The sequence below is a fragment of the Chaetodon trifascialis genome, chromosome 1 (assembly GCF_039877785.1).
Source record: "Chaetodon trifascialis isolate fChaTrf1 chromosome 1, fChaTrf1.hap1, whole genome shotgun sequence".
NCBI classification, from domain to species: domain Eukaryota; kingdom Metazoa; phylum Chordata; class Actinopteri; order Chaetodontiformes; family Chaetodontidae; genus Chaetodon; species Chaetodon trifascialis.
This window is the reverse complement of record NC_092056.1, coordinates 25,621,465-25,640,158: the sequence shown is the minus strand read 5'-3', so window position 1 is coordinate 25,640,158 and position 18,694 is coordinate 25,621,465. Positions and strand designations below refer to the sequence as shown.

Sequence of the window (18,694 nt, the reverse complement as noted above, 5' to 3'; positions counted from 1 at the left end):
TAGTGAGATATCGACTCAAGGGCTCATTCTGCCTGGTGTAATTATAGACAACCATTATCCAAATATCCCATCACGGTCCACAGTGATAACAGTGGTAGCTGAAACCACCTGGTGTAGTGTCTGAATGGACTCTAAAACAGGCACACTTTTGGAGAACTCTTGACAGTGATTGCAGACCACTGAATGCCCAGATTAAAACCACCATGACGACAAGTATCTGCCCCACTGAAGTGTCCTTGAGCAAAGAAATACAGAATCTCTACTGGCTCTAGGGCAGCTGTCCTGGCAGCTGATAATGACCCCTGACCTCTTTGTAGATGAGCGTTTGTTGAGATCAAGAGTGCCACAAAAGATCCTGGAGAGTGTAGCAGTCACTATCAGTAGAGCCTGTTGCCATTTACACTTGGAGGACTGTACCACTGGGTACCAGAGGTGGGGGGGTTAGCTCCAGGGAGCTTCCTGTAGGGATGAGCCCTGGTGGGGGGGGGGGATCGTGAGGTTGGATCCTAATCCCTTAGCCTTGGTTGGCTGCAGTACGGCCTTAGGATAAACTGACATGTAGGCTTTGGACATATGAAAATGCTACTTGGACTTTAGCAATTTTGTATTTATGCTTGCTTTGTTCAGAAGTCATTTTTTATGTTGTGGGAATGCCAAGTCTGGTAAGACAACTTCATTTTCCTTAAATGTTTGCTGCATTGTGCTATTGAATTTGTTCTTTTGTCAGACAAGTTACTAAGGAAGTGAAAAATAATGTAGACTGAAAAAATAGGTGTTGTGCCATAATTTATTTTTCAGGTTTTATCCATTGAAACTACATTTAAATGGAGCGTCAGTTCATTTTCATCCATCAACATTACCATGTACATAATAAAATCAATCCATCTACATAACAACTTCTCCTTTTGTTAACCTTAGGTCAACCTGATACTTGATTTAAGATGAAATGTAGAAAAGAGAACTTTACTCTCATACCAGTCTGAATGTCGTCTATTGCATACGAGGACACCACTGTCACTCAATTTACTATTTCAGGGAACAAAGATAGCAGCATAAAAATATCACATTTGTTAAGGCCCAGAATAGAAATTCCTGCTCCGTAACTGACCTAGTGACAGTATTTTACCCAGAAACATGTTGCTAATAAATGTGCTGGACAAGTTAGCTGACAGGTCGTCTCCAGAAATCACAGTGGATTGTCCTTTGACCTCTCGAGGTCACAGAGGAGCTGAGATTAAAATGAATTCACCGTTTTGACAGTTGAGCTATTCCACCAACAGATACATCACATGTAGTAGATGCAGTCTAATAGATGCTTCTTCTACTTTTTTTCAAAAAATAATACATGTTTTTAATATCTCTGTCCTCAGTGCAATCAAATCTCTCACCTCGATGTTTAGTGAAGGCTTGGTGGTGCCAGCTGGTAGAAACGGTCGGCCATTAATGAGGAAATTAGGCTATGCAGTTACGATGATGAAAACATCTGCAATTTTTGTCATTGTCAAGCTAAGAAAAATAACAATTCAGAAAATAATTAAAGTAAAGAAAATTAATAATAACCCTGACTGTGGTAGATAACGAATAAAATATTCTGTGAAAAAAGCTGTGGGTTGTAGAGTTGAGTAATGATTTTCTTTCCATTTCTACTTCCCAAATATAATTATAGCCTACATCCAAGTCTCTGGATGTGCAAATATGGGTGAAGAAAGTGAATAAATAAACACTTCCCCAACTCTCACTGGCTACTGATGGGGTGCCTTTGAGCAGTGCACTTATGCCTAATGAAAGGAGAGCAAGGCACTTGGAGCTGCTCTGTGACCAGCAGTGGAAGACGTGCAGGTGACTGGATGAATCAAAATGAGGCCAAAGTCTTCAAGCACTGGCCTCAGAGCAGCTCAGCTGCTGTGTCTAGCGAAGCCTGTTACCACATACATTAATATGAAACTCCAGAAGTGCGTCTGGTTGCATTGGCCTCTGTAGAACAAGCTTCAGAAACTGATGAGGTGAAGACGACAGACTTTGGCTTAGTCGAACTAATAAATGATCTGAGCTGTAAAAGGTCACTTTGAAATTGAGATAGCTTTTTGTGAATCACGCAGAGGCCTCTCTGCTTCATTTTTAACCTCGGACTCACATTGATTTTCATGATTCAAAGGAGCTCTTTGACTTTTCAACACCAGGGACTCTCTCAGAGGAAGGCAAATCATGAACTATTCAAACTCTGCACAGGCACAAATGCTGATTTGACATCTAAGTTAGTGTGAGTGTGAGCAGTGAGCAGTGTGTGTGTGTGTGTGTGTGTGTGTGTGTGTGTGTGTGCGCTTGGGGGGGTCAAGTTGATACACTGATAAACACTAACACAGATCAATAAGTTAGAAGAGAAGGGAGATGGAGAGAGACGGTGGGGAGAAGAGCGAGTACAGGCAGTCTAAGTGTTATGTAAGTGCCAGCTGTGTGAGTAAAGGCGTTGCAGCAGGATGATGAAAGCAACACCGCTTCCCTCAGCCAGACTGAGCATCCACCCTCTCACTTTCTCCCCTGAATCCTTCATGTATTATTCACGTCACTGAAGGAAACAGCATGAAACGCTCAGTTGATCGTGATCACATCACGCTTCTGAAATTCCGCTTGTTACCACTGGAAACAAAACTGATTAACGAACACGTTTTAACACTGACTTGGGGATTTCAGAACTACACATCCAAGAGCAGCAACTACATCTCAGTGACTCCAGACTGTATAATCCACAGCCACTGACGGCCACCTCTGTGACTTTCATGATGAAACAATAATGTTGGGCAAAATGAAAAAATCTGCAGTCTTAATCTGGATTAAATTACAGTGCTCGTCATCCTGGCTCCAAACCAGAACAGACCAACCCAAACCAAACCAACCGTCCGCCTGTCAGGATGATAAGACTACAGTTGTTTCTGGATGTAACAAATAACACCCATCTGAAGAAAGTGACACCCCAGAAATAATCTAAATCTGTGGGGAAGAATACTGAATGGCACAAAATACCATTAATTCAAAAAATATCTTTACTACACAGACAAATAGACCATTTTAATATTATTATGTAACTTGCCAGGCGACTTGTTATCTCTAAGAGATCTTGTGTAAAAATGATACTACACTAGATGAGATTTCAGTCAGTCATTTTTGTTTCCACCAAATTGTTAGAATTTGAAATGCAAAACCAGCACGTCCTCAAATCTAACTGAGGTCAATTGCTAATGACTCCCAAAACGTCGTCCTCATGTCGTTAACGTTGTGAAACAGTTGCGGTTTTTCTTAGGTTTAGGAACCATGACTGCTTGGTAAGCGTTGGGAAAAGATCATTGGTTAAAACGACCATGTTTCTGTCATGTATGTCAAGTAACTTAAGTACAACATGTGTGTTACAATAGGTTAACGTTGACTTTGGTTTCACATGGGACACCAACAGCAGTCCTGGGCGAAATGTGACATCACTCAGTCAGCTGACCGACTTTCCAACTCTTCCCTATTTGTGTTACAGTTGCTACTGCTACTGCTTTTTAACAGTTAGCATTATTAGCACATCTGGCCTGTGGCATTATTTATAATAATTTCTGCTGAGGACTCGACTTGTCCTGTGGACTTCCCAGTGTCAATACAAAGCAGTTGCAACAGAAAGAAGTAAAAGCTACAAAGGCACACAGTTGGACCAGATTGGGCACATTAAGGTTAAATCAAGATTCGCATTTCTTACAGTTTAATATTGTGACTCTGAAAATAGAGATTTTCTCATGAATTGTGTGGTGTGTTGCATTCAGCCGTGCAGCTTGGTTTCCTGTCATGAAACATTTCTGCAATACATCATCATTTGTCCAGAGGATTCAGCCTCAGGCTAATCATTTTCTTGATTTGGTAAGAACTTGGCCCTGACTTCACTTTGCAACTCCTTTAATCATGTCAGTAATGCATGTGACAGGAAGCAAAATTCCTAAAATGCAACATAATATGTTACTGTCTTCTTGTCGGTCCCTCTGGCTTCTAGCTGCTATAAAAATTGAGACAGATCTGAATGAGCCACTGTTGCAGCAGTACTATGTGATGGATCAAAATGGCGTCAGAGCATGTGAGTGGGGAGACAAGAAGATTATCTGGTTGTGTGGAATGACACGCAGACTACAAGGCAGACTCAAAGTCCTGCACTGCTTTTTCCTGCATCATGACACATTTAATTTCTCACTCGAGTAATAATCTGCATTTGTTTATGGCTTGAGGTCCTTTATAGGGACTAATAAATAACATAGAATAGATTAGATGGACAGAAAAGGGAATTAAAGCAAAGTAACAAAAAACAAGAGAAAACTGACAATAAACTGGAAGTGAAATCAAAAGCAGCAAAGGCATACTTTCTTTTCCTTGGTCTTCTATAAATGTGTGACTCACTCATTTTCTCTCTCTGTCTCTGTCCTTGGTTGAGGGTCAAAGGTCCTAATGTACCCTTAATCTTTTTATATTTCAATATTATTACCTGACATGGTAGGTCACAAGTCATGCCAAAGCGGACTGTTGCATCGCAGTGTCTCTACTTTACAAAATGCATTCTCCTTTGCTGACAGGCTGTTTGTTGTATGTGCATTGTGTTTTAGGTTCAGCATGCAGCACTGTGCAAATTGGGGAAGGCAATAGTCTTTCAACACAGCCGTTGAGGCCTTAAATTTGAGACACCTCAGAAGATCGAGCCACAGAATACCTACAGTTTCCATTCAACACCTGGAATCCAGGACTGGAGCAACACTGAGAGCAACTCACAGCTCCTTGGGAGGATTATGCCCTTATAGCTGACAGCTAGAGCTTCCTTAGAGTACGACGGCTACAAGTCAGAGTCTGTCCTGCTCTGCTTACGCCCAGCAAGAACCATGGATGACCCCTATCACAACAACGTGAACCAGCAGGTGACAGAAGGTGGAGAATACACCTACACCCAGGATGGCGGTCAGGATGGCTACCCTTACCAGACAGACTACCCCCCACAGGAAGAGGATGCTGCTAGCGATGCCACCGAGGGCGCAGATGATGATGAGCAGATGTATGAGGGGGAGTACCAGGGCATCCCCCACCCCGATGAAATCAAGGAGGCGCGACGGGCAGCTCGGGCAGAGGCCAGGAGAAAAGCCCGTCTAGCTGGCCAGCAGGAAGAGGAGGAGGAATCCCTGCCAGAGCAGTATGAGACCATCATGGAGGACTGCGGCCATGGACGCTTCCAGTGGATGCTCTTCTTCGTGCTGGGCCTGGCCCTAATGGCTGATGGTGTGGACGGCTTCGTGGTGGGCTTTGTCCTGCCCAGTGCTGAGAAGGACATGTGCATATCCAACTCCAACAAAGGATTGCTGGGTAAGTGACAGCAAAGGCAGGGAAGATAAACTGAGGAGTGTATGTGGTGAAAACTGGCTTAAAATTTTCATTGCCAAATGAAATCACCATTTGAAAATTCATTTTGCAACACTGAGAAAGGAAAGGCTTTTTAAAAATTTTTTAACCAATTCAGTTTCTGTGCATAGAATAGTAAATAAATAAATAAATAAATAAATAAATAAAAATAAAAAAGACTAAATGTCTACGGCCATGCTAGCAGTTCCCTGAGCCAGCACTGAGGCACACTGGTGCTTTGAGTTAAACACTAACTTGAGCAAGCTGATGTTTGGCAGATATAATGTTTACCATGTTCACCCATTTAGTTTAGTGTGTTAGCAGGCTAATATTTGCTAATTAAAACCAATAGCAAAGCACACCTGAACATGACGGGATGTCATTAGCTATGCGGGTATTTTGTCAAATCAAATTTGGATCTGATGATGGTGCTGGAGGAAAAGCCAGGGGATCACCAGAGTTACTACAATCCATCCTAATGGGAACACAAATATCAGGGGATCAAAATCAACAGAATTCACACTCTTTGCACCATGAACCTCTGTACGATATTTCATGGCAATTCATCTAAAAGAGGGACCAACAGACATTGCAGTCCCTCAAGCAGCTAGCATGAAGCTAGCATGACTAAAAACTAATATAGCAAGCAGCCTTTGGAGACCTACACTACTAAGTAATTACAGTCATCTGCGTCACTCTAGGAGTTCCAATCTTTACCCAGGAATGAGGAACTCATCAGTGAAAAGGGAAATTCTGTTGTGCTTGCTTGAAGCAAAATCCTGCATATGTTTGGCTCTTGATGGCGCATGGTTGCAGACCACTACATCAGACAGAAATATCCCCCAGCCACTGAGACAAATTAAAGGAAAAAGCTTGGATCTTTCTAGGCAGATGCAAATATTACAAACATAACCAGCACTGTGTGTAATGAAAGGATATAGCTCTATTGTGAGCCACCGGATTGAGTCACCAGATAGTGAGCCTTGGAACTAGTACTACAAATGTCTGGAAAATGACCTGAGGGACGCATCACCACATGTTAATTGTTTAATTGTACCAGATACCAGGCAGAGAAATAAGCGTCGGCGTCAATATCCTTTGAATGAATGATGTGTCCTTTAGTTCAGTTGCCTGCTAGCTTCACTTGTTCCCAAATATTGTACCACAACAGTCAACATGGCAAAAAAGATACTGAAATTTGTATGCAGCATAGACCCAATTTACTGGGAAATGTACCTTGAAAACGTCTGCTCCTCACTTTCTGTGCAGACAACTAAACTGCAAATTAAAGCCCCTCACCTTATTTCCCAGGCCTCGAGGGTAGCCCAGCGATGTGGCAGATTGCACATCGCTCATTTCATCTTAACAACAGGCTCCTGGGATGAGGCATTGCAAGAGATTGATGAGGAACCCGGTGGTGATTGTATTCAGTATGTGTTCCCAGGCTAATATGGAGCATGTTGCAGCAGTCAGAGAGCCTGGCGACCTGCAGCGCCCAGTGCAGAGCTGTCAGATACGCTTCAGGCCTCTGACAGTCTCTGGTAGCAGGAGGAAGGCCTGGTGAAAATGAAATCACAGCGTCTGTGCAGAGCGGGAGGGGAGCACTGATCATCGGCAGAGAATATGAAGTAGATCTGCAGAATGATCCGATCTGATTCAGGCTCATGCTCTGTTCACCACACTCACAGGAACAGAAATCTGTTTAATCTTAACTTTTATCTTGGATACCAGATAGACTCCCATACCTTCTGTTTAAAAGAGGAGGATGGTTGGTGCACTTACCTTTAATGGTGCTTTTATTGTTTAATCTATAGAGAGAAAATACATGACGGTTATAGTGGGAGACCCAATGCTGGAGACAACGAGGAGGCAGGTTTTAAATCTTAGGCTTGATGAGATTTAATCAACTGTCTCAAGGAAATTGCAAGACTTGCAGCTAATGCACTTCTGCAATAAAACTAGTATTGCAATTAAAAAGGTCATCCATTTATTATGAGATGGTTTTTAATGATGCTTTCCTGATGCTATAGAGATAATCTGCTTGGCATTAGCCTGGTGCTCTGTATATTGGTGCTTGGCAGTTATGTGCTTTTGCATCAATCACATCACATGCCAATCAAGCACAATGTCCAGTTCTGTGATGTCTTTTTTCTTTTGATTGATTCTGATGTTTTACAGGTTTCAGGAGATTTTTTTGTCTGTTAAGCAATGATACATATGATATGTCACTTAGTGACCAATGTTTGCCTAATGATTAAGATATATTTTATTATTTTTGTTCATTGTAATTTAAAATCTTTCCAGTTTACATCATGATGATCGTCAGATATGTTGACCATATTCCAATAAATTACATCCAATAAGTCACATATTAGCAAGCTTATGTTAGTTTTATCAGTAGGGTCAATTAAATGAACAGCACTTAATTACAACTACAAATATCAGCAGTAATAAAAACTCTCTGTGTGGGATCTAGTTTGTGCAGTGCAGCCTGGTTTGATGTATTGATGCATAAAATTTCCACTTAGTGAACACATTACTGCATGTTGTAACTAGGCTAAGTCTGAACTTACGAGCAGTTGGAGCAGGGAGTACATGTTGAAAAACGCCTCATGTCTATTTTAATTATGAGCACAAGCTTTAGCCTTTCTTAAGACATATTGTATGTCTGCACCCTGCAACTCTGCAGTTTTTTTCACTAGATTCGTTGTCTCTTCATCTAGATGTGCTAAATGCACTAACAGTGCTTTCACATTTAATACTGCAAGAAAAAGGAAAAGTCCTCTTTCCCCTCCAGGGATTCTGTGTCTTCACTGTGCTCAAGGACACCTTAACAGGCACATAGAAGCTTGTTGCTGCAGGGGTGGATCCTGGGCCTCCACTAAGGACAGGATTTCTAATCACAAGGCCACCCTGTCAACCTGTCCGTGCACATATCCAAAGCATACACATGGCTTTAAGCAACAACTTGGCCATGATATTAGGTGACATGTTAGCCTTGACTGGTTGTCTCCCGGTGCCCTGAGCAGTCTCTTGTTGAATGAGTTAGGGATGTGCAGCTTGGCGTGTGGAGCGCCGGAGCATTTGGATAGTCTAGTAATCCACAGGGAAGGTACACACCATGGCTCCACGTGCCGTTAAGCTGCTTAGTCCCACTGTAATTAGGGCTGTGTGTAGTAAAAACACAGAGCAGGCAGGAGGTTTAAACAACACGGTGAAGAGGTTTGCCGAGGTTGCAGGTTAGAGTCCTGGCGCTGACAGCAGGAGAGAGCATATTACTCTCCCCAGAGACATAAAAAGGAAGCACATAATCATTATTATCTCCTTGGTGCAGTCATGGACAGCACAGCTGGTCACTGTTAAGGGCTGTTGCCTTACAAGAAAAAGAAATGGCAGAGTAGACCTCCCGCCTTGTGCATGCTGGGATGGGCTCCAGACCGCTGTGACTTGGAGTGGGATTCTGCAGGTAAAATGTCAAAAAGAAAGCCCTGATAACAGCAAAGACAACTAGACGATTGCATGTGAACACAGCTGGAAGCAGATTTTAAGATATGGAAAGTGTAGGTGAATCACTCTTAGATGCCTCAAAATCATTAAGACCTTTATTTCTCAGCCTTTGTTGGAACAGTATCATGAGCCAAGATGTATTTTCTGGTACGTCTGTGAATATTTGGAAATGTTGATCAGAGCATGCATCTTAGGATGAGTCACACTGAATCCGAGTAGAAAATGTGATAGTTTCTCTATTCCTCTGTGCTCATACAAGGGTAAAGGGAGCCCCCTTGTGGAGATCAGGACTCTCAGTCTTGTTTTTTTTTTTTCTATTTAACTACAGATCTGCTGCACTTACACTCCTCCCAATGATACTTGTATCTATCTATATATGTATTCAAATGCATTATCTCTGGAACCAGCACTATGCAATTCATGAGCTCACGTGGGCATTATGGGAGTGAAATATGTAAGTGGTGTAAAAGTTAAATGTCTCCATCTGATGTTTGTGTTTGTGTGTGCATTTGCAGGTCTGCTGGTGTATGTAGCCATGATGGTGGGGGCGTTGGTGTGGGGGGGTCTGTGTGATAAGATGGGGAGGAGGAAGTGTCTGATCTACGTCCTCACCATCGACCTGGTCTTCTCCTTCCTGTCCTGCTTCGCTCAGGGCTACGGCTTCTTCCTCTTCTTCAGGTTCTGCTCTGGCTTTGGGTGAGACCCGTTTACATTCATGTTTACGTTTACATTTGCTTTGGTTGAGCAAAAGACAGCCTAACAGGCTTTTACAATGACTGACCTTTTCCAAAAATAATCCTTTAAATGGAAGCAAGCTTCTCTGTAACATTCAGGGGAAAACGCACCCTCCCCATAATTGTTTTTTGAGGATCTTTGTTCCAAAATAAGATACCTGACATTTAAGTAAGATGAGTAATAGGTTGCACTTCCATTAAAACAAAGTCCCTGAGGCGCAAGGAGGACAAAAACACCAGTGCACTCACTTGTTAGTTGATATTCTTCAGCAATATAACACATTTACATTGAAATTTTTGTTTATTTACTTCAATAGAGCATTTCTTTATTGTACCAATTAAAACAAGTGAACAATGCTCTTTGCTTGTTTTTAATTTGAGTTTTATTGCTGACTTCCTGCTGTCATCAGCACCTTGGTGCTGGGCACAGATTGATTTTGGAGCTTTCAAAGACACATTTCTTTTGATAATGATTGCACCGTGAGTGTACCCAGACCTGCAATATTGATGTCTGAGCTTTTTGCTAAACCAAAAAATACAAGGTCACCAAAATACAACGTTCAGCTGTTGGTGATTCGCTGTGATAATGATGTTAATCATGTTAGTCATTAACACTCACATCTGCAGAAGAACTGTGCCTGTTTTTGCTGGCTTCACAAAACATACAGAGCAGGCAAGATTTCCCATCACGATAAAACAACAAAGAAACCATCCAAAATTCCAATGATGTGAAACACTCAGTGCTAGGATTTTTTCTGTCCTCCATGTAATGTGTATATGGTTATCTGTTTGACTGATGCCAACAAACAACCAGCGTGGCCTTGACCAACACTTCCCGCAGGCTGGAGCCATACAACATTCAGCCAACTTTCCCTGATATTAGCCATATTAGTAATTGTCTCAGCATCAGCCTGAATACTGAGAGCCCCCTCCAAAACAAACCAAAAACTTTTCAGTTGCTGCCAGCAATTCTTCTTTATCTCAGAAAATGCATTCATCATCAGTATTCAGAACTGACTGTCACCAATCTGGGTGTTAACTTGTAGGTTTTGATTGCTGCTTCAGAGACAGATGAGCAAAAGCTGTCTTTGTACAGCAGAAAACATTTGCAACATAAATTGTCATCGTAAACATTTCTGCTTTGCACATAAACCTTAATGTTTGACTATTTGTTTGCTGTTAAAAAGTCAGTTTACCCTGAATTACAAAAACTTGCTATTCGCAGTTTTCATGGAAACTATCTCTTCAGTGGAAAGTAGTTCCAATGAAAATGAAAGGTCTGTCGACTATCCAGAGTATGTGGGAGATTGTGTCTAAAGACATGTTACTGTTGAGTCTTTTAAATGTAATATTTAATGTTTTGAGCGCTACAAATCAAATTCCATGCACCTCCAATGTGTTGGTGTGGAGGAAGAGACAGACGTCGAATAAAACCACAGGTAACTGCATAGCTAGATATCAGTAATAAGTGAGAGCAGACATTTTTGTGTCATTCGTGTGCACCAACCATTCAACATAAGGTATATAACATTAACCAATAGTTAACATGTCAAAGGCCAAACATCAAAACAAATGAACCTCTAAATCTTAGAGGATAATGGAATAAAAGCGTCTCCTGAGGAAAAATAGAATCATTTTTTTGAAGACTGTGTTGCGATTCCTACCCCAGAATTGGCGGCTCCATCCCGATAGTGTACACCTACTTCACCGAGTTCCTGCAGATGGATAAACGTGGAGAACATCTGAGCTGGCTCTGCATGTTCTGGATGCTGGGAGGCCTGTACGCCTCCTTCATCGCCTGGGGGATCATCCCTCACTATGGTAACACACACACATAGACTCACACACACACTTTGACTGACATTCAACTATTGAATCCATTTAATGTTTCAAACGACTCACTGCTGTATAATACATTGTGTATTTATAAAAGATGACAAGAGGAGTTTTGTTGGACGCAAGTAAAAAAGTGATTTTGACATTAAAATATGGCAGAAAGGCCAGGTCTTGAAATATTAACATGCTCTTTACTGGGTGACTTTCCAGGCTGGGGCTTTGCCATCGGTACAGAGTTCCAGATCCACAGCTGGAGATTATTCATTCTCGTGTGTCTCTTCCCTGCACTGGCTGCACTCATCGGAGTTGTCTTTATGCCGGAGAGCCCTCGTTTTCTCCTGGAGGTCAGATCCAGTGTTGCCAGATTAAAACCCCCAACATTAAGATATGTGGTCTACTTCAACTGCAAAACACATTTATCTGCCCTGCTAAAACAAGATTGGTTAAGAATAACCACCAAACTATTGAGATGTATGCTGTATGTTATTATATTAAACGTCAGGCTATAATTGGTTAAAAATGTTGAGTCATCAGCCACCACAGCAAAATCCCACTGCAGTGCAAAGGTAGCGTAAGGCTGCTAAGGCGCCACCAGGACAGCACCCACCCCTGCTTCTCTTCCAGCACATTGTGAGCCCTTTAACCACATGTGATATTGTATTTGTATGTTACAGCAGGGCTGCTCCAACATGTTGATATCACACATCCTACTTATCACACGTTTCCCCATCTGATAAGAGGCAGCCCTCATGGGAGCACTGTTGCTCAGCTGCATCAGTGTGTGGGAAATAAGTGTGCCATAAACCCCAAGAGCTTTCACAGAACGCTCCGGAAACATTGGTAATGTCGTCATTCATACGTGAGGTTGTATGTGTGTGTTTTTTATCAGAATGCCCGACATGATGAGGCGTGGATGGTCCTGCGACAAGTTCACGACACCAACTGGAAGGCCAAAGGGGAGCCAGAGAGAGTCTTCACTGTAAGCCTTTATTCACAACAACAGTGCAGTTTTGCCTAATCGCTCACCATCCGTTTCTAATTTAGCAGCTCATTAGGAAAAGAAATGTAAGCAGGCTGTTACATCTGATCCTCACATATTATAAATAACATACTGTAAATGACTGTAATGTTCCATTTAACTGTAAGACGGTTGTGCAGGCACATGATGGCTGTCTTGCCTATCTGGCCTCTGTTTGGAACATTGGTTGTGCACATTGTTGAACGCCATGTGTATGCAAAATGTAATACATTTCTGAACAATACCACCTGGGATTGTATCGTTTCTGCCACTTTTGCTGCCGTGATCTCAGAATAAATAAAATAGTAACCTCGAGTGTGGCCATGCTTAGTTTACATTATGCAAATCAGGACGTTCTACACAGTCTGTGCCCTCCAGGGGTATCCTCCAGTAACACACCTAGTACATAGGCAAGTATGTTAACAATTATGTTCACAACGCGGCGGGTTGTCTGCGCAAACATGGTTAAAAATCAAGTATATCTCCAGCCTAAACTTGCATGCAAGACAACAGGGCCACAAAAGCAGACATTTTGACAGAGGGGAAAGTGAAACTAATGTCATTAACCATGGCTGTACTACATTTAAGAGTTCCAGGCCCTGCTGTTGTGCAGCCATCATTAATGATATTGTTTACACCAGCACATTTCCTACTGTGACAAGACTAAATGTCACAAACATCACATTTCACATGGATGGAGAGAATCCATTGGTCCATCTCATAAGATTTTTATTAACTCCTCTCTTTTATTAACCCAGACAAGCGCTGGTGTAAATGATGCAACTGCTAATGGAAAATATACATTATTTTGTCTAAAATCTTGGGGGTTTTTTGTCTAGTAAATAGTTTGTTACAAGTTGAAGTCACTTTTTTATATGTTCAAATTCTCTCTTTATGAAGGTGACCAACATTAAGACTCCACAAACTCAGGAGGACGAGTTCATAGAGATCCAGAGTGACACTGGAACTGCCTTCCAGCGCTGGACTGTCAGACATGTGACCATGCTGCAGCAGGTCTGCAGATCACTCCTGCACTACACTGAAATTGAACAGAACACATAGAATAGGACATTTGTCTATATGACTTTCTTACTGGTCTGTCTGTCCATCTGCCCCTCTTTCAGGTGATGGCTAACATCATGTCACTATCAGCTCCAGAGCTCAGACTGCAAGGCCTCTTCCTGGTTATTGTCTGGTTCTGCTTGGCCTTCAGGTAGCAACTCTACTATTTAGTCTGTAGACACACACTGACATTTGAGATTTGTGCTTGTAAAATATACACATCGTGCTCACATTTTTCATTCAAATCATGCTTTTTTGAACACTTTAAAAGTGGATATTTGCAAACTTTTCCAAAGCAGAGCTAAAAAAAAAAAAAAGAAACCCTCTTAGCCTTGCGACTCTAGCTACGCAGACCATTTCATTTTTATGTGCATTTCTATGTGAACCAGTTACCACGGGCTGGGAGTGTGGTTCCCCGATATGATCAAATACATGCAGTATGAGGAGTACGAGTCCAAGGTCAGAGTGTTCCACCGAGAACGGGTCGAACGTTTCCACTTCAACTTCTCTCTGGTCAACCAGATCCACCGCGAGGGGGAGTACATCCATGACAAGTACGTTTTCTCAACACCACCCCGCATACATTTGGCCATATTTTGGTAATGATCTTTAAATTACAATTTGTTGAGAGATTTCTTTCCTTTCTTTCAGGTTTGCAAACATTGAGATTAAATCTGTGAAGTTTGAGGATTCCCTGTTTGAAAACTGCTACTTTGAGGATGTCAAGTCAACCAACACCTTCTTTGAGAACTGCACCATCAAAAACACCGTCTTCTATAACACAGGTATCATGCAAATTTAGTAATGAATGCTTGTAATTAAATTTTCATAGCACTTTTATACTGCTGGCTCCTTTAGGGATCATTAAGGGATCAATAAACTATTAGTGGCATAAAATATATATTTGAACATTAATGCTGCACTCAAACAGTCATCTTAGTCGAAGCATTAACACTTTGGAAGACGTTTATCCTCCAGCACTAAGACGCTGCAACGTTTACTCACAGCTTAATAAAAAATACAAACCAAACCCTGTTAGTGGCACCTCCTTCACATCCCTCTGTTCTCTGCAGACCTCTGGCAGGAAAAGTTCAAAGACTGCCGAATGGAGAACACCACCTTTCTCCACCCAAAGAAAGGCTGCCATCTGAATTTCCAGGAGGAGAACGACATTGTCATCTACATGGTCAGCTTCCTGGGCAGTTTGGCTGTGTTGCCTGGCAACATCATCTCAGCATTGTTCATGGACAAGATAGGGCGAATCAGAATAATAGGTGAGAGCAGCAGAACCTTAAATATTGTATAGTACAGTAGCCCTAAGTGGTTGGGGGGTTGTGCAGATTTTGTTTTTTGATGTGTTTCAGTTTGTTATCATCTATCTTTTTTCTAGGTGGCTCTATGTTGGTGTCATCTGCCTGCACCTTCCTGTTGCTGCTGAGTTTCAGTCAAGGAGCTGTTATATGCTGGCAGTGTCTCTTCTATGGCGCCAGCGTGGCTGCCTGGAATGGACTAGAGGTCATTTCTGTGGAACTCTACCCCTCCTCTAAAAGGTACAGTCCAACTCCACACTACTGAAAGAGGGTCCACTGCGATCTCTAGTGTACTTTAGCTCATTTCTACTCATTCCCTGTAAGGCTTGTCACAATTAGCTGCTCTCTAAAACCCCTCACCCAAACAGCAAATGTCCAATCATACATGAGCAAGTGTAACCAATCAAGGCCGGCCTGTAAAGCTTTGAATGTGTCCACTTGTTGAAGTGGCGTGCATGGGGCTGCAGCGAGAGAGATAATCATAAAGTGGGTGGTGTCTTTTTGACTTTTCTAAAACAAATACACAAGAGAAAAATGCATAAGGAATGAGTGAAACAGTGTGTTCATCTGTTCTAGTGTGTCTAGTTTACAAGACACAGTAGTAGTAATAATAACATAGTTTTACTTGCAGAGGCAGGCAGCAAGTCATTTGCTAACAACATTATTCTGCTTGGCTGCCTTAGAAACAGCCTGTTCAGGACTGAAACCTCTACTGAGTGAGAGCCAAGATGCTACTTCATCAGAGTACAGGCTAACATCAGCTGCTCAGTCCTGCTCTTTTTGGTTTTGAGAAGTTTACGCTCCAGTAACTCAAGCCAAACTCATGAACTTGTTAAGATGGAGTTAATAAACGCATCAGTTAGCCGTCACCCTCAAAACACAAACATACTGTTGCAGTACATGAACAGTAATACATCTAACTTGTAAGTTCCTTGTCCAAGCATACTTTTGTATGCAAGTAAGCAAGGATATATAAAAAATAATATACCATCAAATCACAAAAGTCAGGTGTAGACAGAGCTTCAGAGAAACCTGCTGACTTTTGAAATGGATTGTTTCAGAAATTACTTTGTGTTTGACTGGATAAAATCTGATCTTTTTGCACCTTTGGAAACTGCTTATGTGCTTTGCTTGAATTAAGGGGTGTTGGACTTTGTGAACAATCAATTGAACTCCTCTGTTAAATGCTACATGCCAGCTTAACCTCTGCCCTGAAAGAGCAGCTACTGTCTCAGTAGAATTTAAGAGGAAATCGCATTCAACTGCCGGCCCATTTAAAACTTTTGTATTCTTACACTGTTTTTATATTTATTTTATCCTTGAGTCAGATCTAATCTTTCTCATCCTTTTCGACTCTGCAGAGGGACAGCGTTCGGTATCCTGAATGGGATCTGTAAGTTTGCGGCCATCATTGCCAGCTTCATCTTTGCAGCCTTCATCGGCATCACTAAGATCATCCCCATCTTCCTGGCCTTCTCCGCCCTCGTCTGTGGAGGCCTGGTAGCTCTAAAGCTGCCTGAAACCCGGGAGAAAATCCTCTCTTGAAAAGCCAAACTCCTGCAGCCTCCAGGCCCCAACAACAGTACCACTGTGGGGAAAGCTTTTTTTGGGAAAGTGTCAGCTTAAACTGAATTGGAGAGAAGAGGAAGAAAGGCCAATGTGTGCGAGCTATGTTTATGAGTCTGCCATGGTTATATGATTAAAAATCTTGAAAACCTGTCTGGTTGCCTATGTGAACCTGTGGTTGCTTTCTCTTCCCTCTGTAAGCTCCTCAGGCTGCCCAGCGTTTCTGTCACATTGTAGAAAACTAGTGTTTGTCATTTCCTTTTTATCATTTACAGCCCACCCCCTGCTGACACACACACACACACACACACACACACACACACACACACACACACACACACACACACACACACACACAGAGTGTAGCAGGGTTTGTTTTGTTTGAGATCTGTGTAAAGGAAAGATTAATAAGAGATGAAAATGTGTCTGTACTTGAAAGGTGATGTAGTTCATGTTACCATGTTGTGCTTTGAGTTCATTCCCTGCTGGAGAAAAGGACAGAAAGACAGAAGACCTATAGTGATAACTTGAATTGGATTTGAATCCTTCACTGCCAAGGCTCAGCAGCAATATTACTGCTGGTGCTGTTATTCAGAGCAAACACCTCTTTCATTCACCCGGTCTTTATTTAGTCTGCACTGTCCTGCGGTGCATTTATTCTTCTTTAGTTCACATTGTTGCTTGCTTTGTTCTCTCTACACAAAAACTGGATTGACCATTTTATTATATGTAGGAGGTTTTGTTTTTTAAATTGACTCCGCTGCTGTTCATCTCCCAGCTGATCCAAATCCTACCTGCAAAGGTAACCAGCTTGTCCTCCTGTTTGTCGTCTTGTCCTGAGGCGCTGTGTCTCTTTTTAATTGTAGAGCTGTGTTCTGTTGGTGGTGATAACTTAGAGTCTTACCTGTCACATCTTGCCATGACAACATGTAAGGAATTGTTCTCTTTGTCTATTAATTTCTTTTTTGTCTTTTTTCTAAAAAAGAGAATGATGTGATAGTGTGACATTAGATGTTTTGATATGATGCTCTCATTTTAAGGTTCTGATGAAGAACAGTTTTACAGAACCTGCTGCAGGTGTCAAGATTTCTAAGGAGCATGTTACTTTTTTGGCATGACTATGCTGTGTGCGTGTGTGTGTTTGTGTGCACGCGTGTGTGTGTGTGTGTGTGTGTGTGTGTGTGTGTGTGAGCGCATGGTTGTTATCCACGTCTGTGAATTTACTGAAACAAAACAGTCTGACTACCAATACTATATTTGTTGTTGTACATACTGTAGACCTGTGTACATTAGTTGTAAAATAGTGGCTCCATCATGACTTGAATAAAGCTGAGGGCTTATGATCCAGTTTCCTGGTTAATGGTGGATGCAGAATGTTCAAAGAACACATGAAACGCATTCTAAACTTTGAATCTCTCCATTTATGATTTGATTTTAAGAAATACTTTGATTTTCCTCATTTAACTATGAAAGTTAAATGAGAAGATACCACTCCCATGTCTGTGCATAAGTATAGTGCTAGAGCCAGCAGCCAGCTTAATTTAGCATAATGACTGGAAAAAAACAGGGAAACAGCTCAGGACGCTCTGGCTCAAAAGTAACAAAATCTGCCCACCGGCACTCATGACTGTGTGTTCAGTCAGAATGTGGAGTGAATTCTGGAGGCAGGGCGATGGAACGATGCATATAGACAAGTTTCAATAAACGACCAAATGAACTGGAGTTGGTGAGTGTGGAGTTCAGTCAGAGGTGGTGAACACAAGCACACACAAAGGCACAGTCCTGCTAACACAGCCTGTCTGCTGCCGGCATAGACAGTATGTAAGTGGGCAGAGCTTCTGGGTGTGCAAAGTGAAGCTAATGCACGGTGCCTTAAACCTGCACTCACTCTCATAGCCAGCAGGGGGCGACGCCATGGACATGGCATCTACCTTGCGATTGACAAGTAACTACCGCTGCCTGTCCTTGGGCTATCAGTCAGATTCAGTCAGGACAGAGGTGTTGGCAATGGCTGTAATGCCAAACTCAAGGCCTCAAAACTATAGGTAGCATTTTATAGCTGACATACAGCTAACTCTGTGCAGATGGTACATTGGCTTTTGGGGAAAATAAACACAAATAGTTCAGCGGCCAAATTCACACTGTCCAAACACACCTCTAAGATAACTACTTAAAACATTAAATCTCATTTGATTAATCAGTTCCAAAACCATAGAGTAAAAAAGATGGGGGTGCCAGACTATTTCTTGGCTGGGCAC

The 18,694-nt window shown here is 42.0% G+C and overlaps 1 protein-coding gene across 1 annotated transcript; it reads left to right on the top strand.

Annotated features, from left to right (window-relative positions):
* Window positions 1-519: 519 nt before the first annotated feature.
* On the top strand, window positions 520-17,878 carry sv2ba (synaptic vesicle glycoprotein 2Ba). Its single transcript, XM_070968969.1, has 13 exons — window positions 520-662; window positions 4,623-5,367; window positions 9,426-9,606; window positions 11,314-11,465; window positions 11,691-11,824; window positions 12,370-12,459; window positions 13,399-13,512; window positions 13,623-13,711; window positions 13,950-14,114; window positions 14,212-14,345; window positions 14,634-14,834; window positions 14,951-15,110; window positions 16,232-17,878. The coding sequence occupies exons 2-13, from the start codon at window positions 4,893-4,895 to the stop codon at window positions 16,413-16,415; spliced, it is 2,079 nt and encodes a 692-aa protein (XP_070825070.1). The 5' UTR covers window positions 520-662; window positions 4,623-4,892; the 3' UTR covers window positions 16,416-17,878.
* Window positions 17,879-18,694: the final 816 nt, after the last annotated feature.

What these genes read in the sequence shown, in the direction of transcription:
- sv2ba (XM_070968969.1), top strand. Translation starts at nt 4,893, where the DNA reads ATGGATGACCCCTATCACAACAACGTGAACCAGCAGGTGACAGAAGGT. An exon ending in AGCCAGAGAGAGTCTTCACT is followed by an intron (nt 12,460 to 13,398) that starts GTAAGCCTTTAT and finishes CTCTTTATGAAG; the next exon opens with GTGACCAACATTAAGACTCC. An exon ending in GGGGAGTACATCCATGACAA is followed by an intron (nt 14,115 to 14,211) that starts GTACGTTTTCTC and finishes CCTTTCTTTCAG; the next exon opens with GTTTGCAAACATTGAGATTA.